This window comes from Apaloderma vittatum, unplaced genomic scaffold (genome assembly GCF_000703405.1).
Source record: "Apaloderma vittatum isolate BGI_N311 unplaced genomic scaffold, ASM70340v1 scaffold21425, whole genome shotgun sequence".
Classification (NCBI taxonomy): Eukaryota; Metazoa; Chordata; class Aves; order Trogoniformes; family Trogonidae; genus Apaloderma; species Apaloderma vittatum.
Genome location: NW_009717913.1, coordinates 1 through 234, shown reverse-complemented (window position 1 = coordinate 234; position 234 = coordinate 1). Strand labels below are relative to the sequence as shown.

The 234-nt window shown below is 63.7% G+C and overlaps 1 protein-coding gene across 1 annotated transcript in view; it reads left to right on the top strand.

Moving 5' to 3' along the window:
- The window catches only part of LOC104274448 (G-protein coupled receptor 56-like), a gene marked incomplete at its 5' end in the record, with an annotated part of 6,676 nt that extends 6,450 nt beyond the window's left edge, over positions 1 to 226 (top strand). The window contains 1 exon segment of the mRNA XM_009870086.1: positions 57 to 226. Coding sequence (XP_009868388.1) covers positions 57 to 226 — 170 coding nt within the window.
- Positions 227 to 234: the final 8 nt, after the last annotated feature.

Below are 234 nucleotides of genomic sequence, written 5' to 3'. Positions count from 1 at the left end.
GTGTGGGGACAGGCTACGAGAGGAGCCATCCCTGGCAGGCTGGCTGGCTCCCTCTTGGTTGGTCCCTCGTAGGGTTCACCCACCTTTCCTCCCTCCTCTCCCAGGTTTCCTCATCTTCCTCTGGTACTGGTCCATGGTGCTGCAGGCCAGAAAGTCCCCTGACCCGCAGAGCAGCTCCGACAGCGTCAAACTGCAGCCCAACGGCAGCCAGAGCCACCTTGGCTGAGCCCCGCC